The 2,832-nt window shown below is 39.9% G+C and overlaps 1 protein-coding gene across 1 annotated transcript in view; it reads right to left on the reverse strand.

Moving 5' to 3' along the window:
* Nucleotides 1–428: 428 nt before the first annotated feature.
* The window catches only part of LOC118342064 (extracellular calcium-sensing receptor-like), a gene marked incomplete at its 5' end in the record, with an annotated part of 12,607 nt that continues 10,203 nt past the window's right edge, over nucleotides 429–2,832 (reverse strand). Inside the window, 3 exon segments of the mRNA XM_035680493.1 lie at nucleotides 429–1,342; nucleotides 1,744–1,867; nucleotides 2,197–2,424. Of these exon segments, the coding sequence (XP_035536386.1) occupies nucleotides 429–1,342; nucleotides 1,744–1,867; nucleotides 2,197–2,424 (1,266 nt within the window).

Raw genomic sequence — 2,832 nt, forward strand, 5'->3', positions numbered from 1 at the left:
TGCACTACATGCCCCTGTTGGGTCTGACTTAAATTTTTCATAAGGGAGATCAATAAAGGTACATTTTATCTTATCTTATCTTAATTGAAGCTTTCTTGAGTTCATAGAAGCATAACCCTTATTCTGATGCTGCCCACTACTATTTATTTTACTTTGTGGATAGTAGCGTGGATAGTAAATGTGGTTTAATTTAATCTTTCAGGTTGTCAGGCTGAGATTGAAGCAAAGCATTTCAAAGTCTCACAAGGACTGTGATCCAGTAAAAAGGCAATACTAAAGCATTATTCTAATTGTATTATTTACAGTAAACACATTTTCATTCATTATAAAGATTTATATTTGGATTAAAGAGTGGCTACTTGTTTTGAACATGGCAGACCTGTCACAAAATAAGCGGTGACTAGCTAATTTTACAGTTAATGCTACTTTTATGACTTGGGGTTTCCTCGACCCATGATTGCTTTCTTTGTATTTCTCTCTGGTCTAAGCAGGATTATGTAACATTTGGGTCCAAACAGTGCCACCAAGAGACCAAAACTAGAGGCCAGGATGGCAAATACCTCCACCGCATCTGCATATTTGCCGGGTGAGTTGACATAAGCAGGGACAAAGGCCACCCACACAGCACAGAAAATCAGCATGCTGAAAGTGATGAGTTTGGCCTCATTGAAGTTGTCTGGAAGATTCCTTGCTAGAAATGCTAACAGGAAGCTAAGTATAGCCAGTAAGCCAATGTATCCCAGTAACACTGCAAAACCAACTGTGGACCCAACTACACACTCATAAACTATCTTGTCATTGTGGTATTGAGTGTTTTTATGAGGAGCTGGTGAGGAAGAAACAAGCCAAGCAGTGCAAATTGCTGCCTGAATAGAAGTGAGAACCAGAACTGTCCCTCTCTGCTGCATAGCACCAAACCACTTCAGACTGGTTCCACCTCCTGGCTTGGAGGCCTTGAAGACAGCCAGAACCACCATGGTTTTCACAAGAATACATGAGACAGAAAGCACAAAGCTGATCCCAAATGCTGCATGTCTCAGCTGGCATGTCCATAGCCTGGGACGGCCGATAAACAGCAGTGAACACAGGAAACACAGTTTAAGTGACACCAAGAGCAGAAAACTCAGTTCTGAGTTGTTAGCACGTACCATGGGTGTGCTGCGATGATGGATAAAGATGCCCAGGACTACAGCACAGATACATGTGCCCAGTAATGAGGCAGCTGTCAAGCAGATACCCAGAGGCTCATGGTAGGAGAGGAACTCTGTTTTCTTAGGAACACAGTTGTCACGCTGTTCATTGGACCAGAAGTCCTCTGGACAACTGGTGCACTCCATTGAGTCTAAAAAATAGGAAAGATTATCTTAATTCCTGCAATTTATGATATTTCACTTTTTAAACCATTTTTACCTTCTGTTTAACTGGCATGGCCAGTTTTCCATTTTTTTTAGCCCTTGTCACTACTAACTGTCTTCAGTTGGCCAGGGGAGAGTGTAGACAGGCATAACACACACAGAGGTACATACCATTCTTGCATATCCCCTCTACACAGCCACCCTAACCAACCATATTATTTGCTTGTTCAATAAAAAGACATTGTCCCTTCCACCTGTAAACACTGACAGTATTGTTGAATGAGCCATGTCAGGAATTGTACTTGTCTTCATCACCTGGGCACCAGGATGACTGCTAAATACAAGTTAATTTTTCATTATAACATATAGTTGATATAATAATACCAACCTGTTTTATTGCTGAACTTTCCCTCAGAACAAGGGACACAGTCGAAACAGCACACAGGCTGTCCCTTTTTTCTGGCCATGCGGGTACCTGGAAGACAGCTCTCACTGCACACTGACCGGGGTGGCTATAGGGATTGTAAAAGTTATATCATGGTTACTCTGCACCATTTGATATTTTTCACAGCTGCTATTTTGACAATAGTAGGGTAAACACAGATGTTACTAATAATACTAATTAAGGTTTTGTTCCATTCAGGTCAAACAGTCAGGGTGTTGCTATTGTGCATGTTGGCTCATTGGAGCCTGCTACACTAAATGGAACAGAACCTTAATTAGTAGCATGGCTAACACCTATTTTTACCCTACTATTTCATTTAAAAATGGCTGCTGTGAAAAGGTCTATTGTTTGGCATACAGTACTGAGGCCAAAACAACAATAAAAATAACTAATAACCTGTTTGGAGTCAAAGTTCCAGAAGATTTTGTCTTCCTTAAGTGTGAGTTCTTCACCTTTGAAGGCCGATCTCTTAACCTCACCCACATTCTGAACTTTAGTTCTTCCATCAGGGAGCCACAACCAGTTCATGATATCATATATTGGTAAGGCATCACCATTTTCATCAAATGACACTTCATCACCAAATGGTGTCGTAAAGTTGACCTTTTCCAAGTAATGCATAAGCTACAAAGGGGTATAATGCAGATATATTGTAAGATATTGTGACAGAGAGACTCGCAAAATTTGACTTTTCTTGATTGGGTATCAGAATCAGAATCAGAATCAGAAATACTTTAATAATCCCCGTGGGGAAATTACTTGAAAGGTGGGGTACAAGAAACAGGAAAAAAAAAATATGCTTTTAGATGTTCTGAGGGACAGATTACCTGGATTTAATCAATCAAATACATTTTTTTTGTTTTATGAAGACCATCAGGGGATAGAAAGTGGCTACTAATGCAATAGACACTTTGAATCCCCTTAATAATGTTTCCTTTTCCCATAATCTATTTCAGTAAACACCTCAAGATGTAGCAGCTATTTCTAAAAAAGAATATAAACAGGTGTAGTGTAAACTGATATCACACCTGC

The sequence above is a fragment of the Morone saxatilis genome, unplaced genomic scaffold (assembly GCF_004916995.1).
Source record: "Morone saxatilis isolate NCDOM2014 unplaced genomic scaffold, NCSU_SB_2.0 Contig8, whole genome shotgun sequence".
Lineage (NCBI taxonomy): Eukaryota > Metazoa > Chordata > Actinopteri > Moronidae > Morone > Morone saxatilis.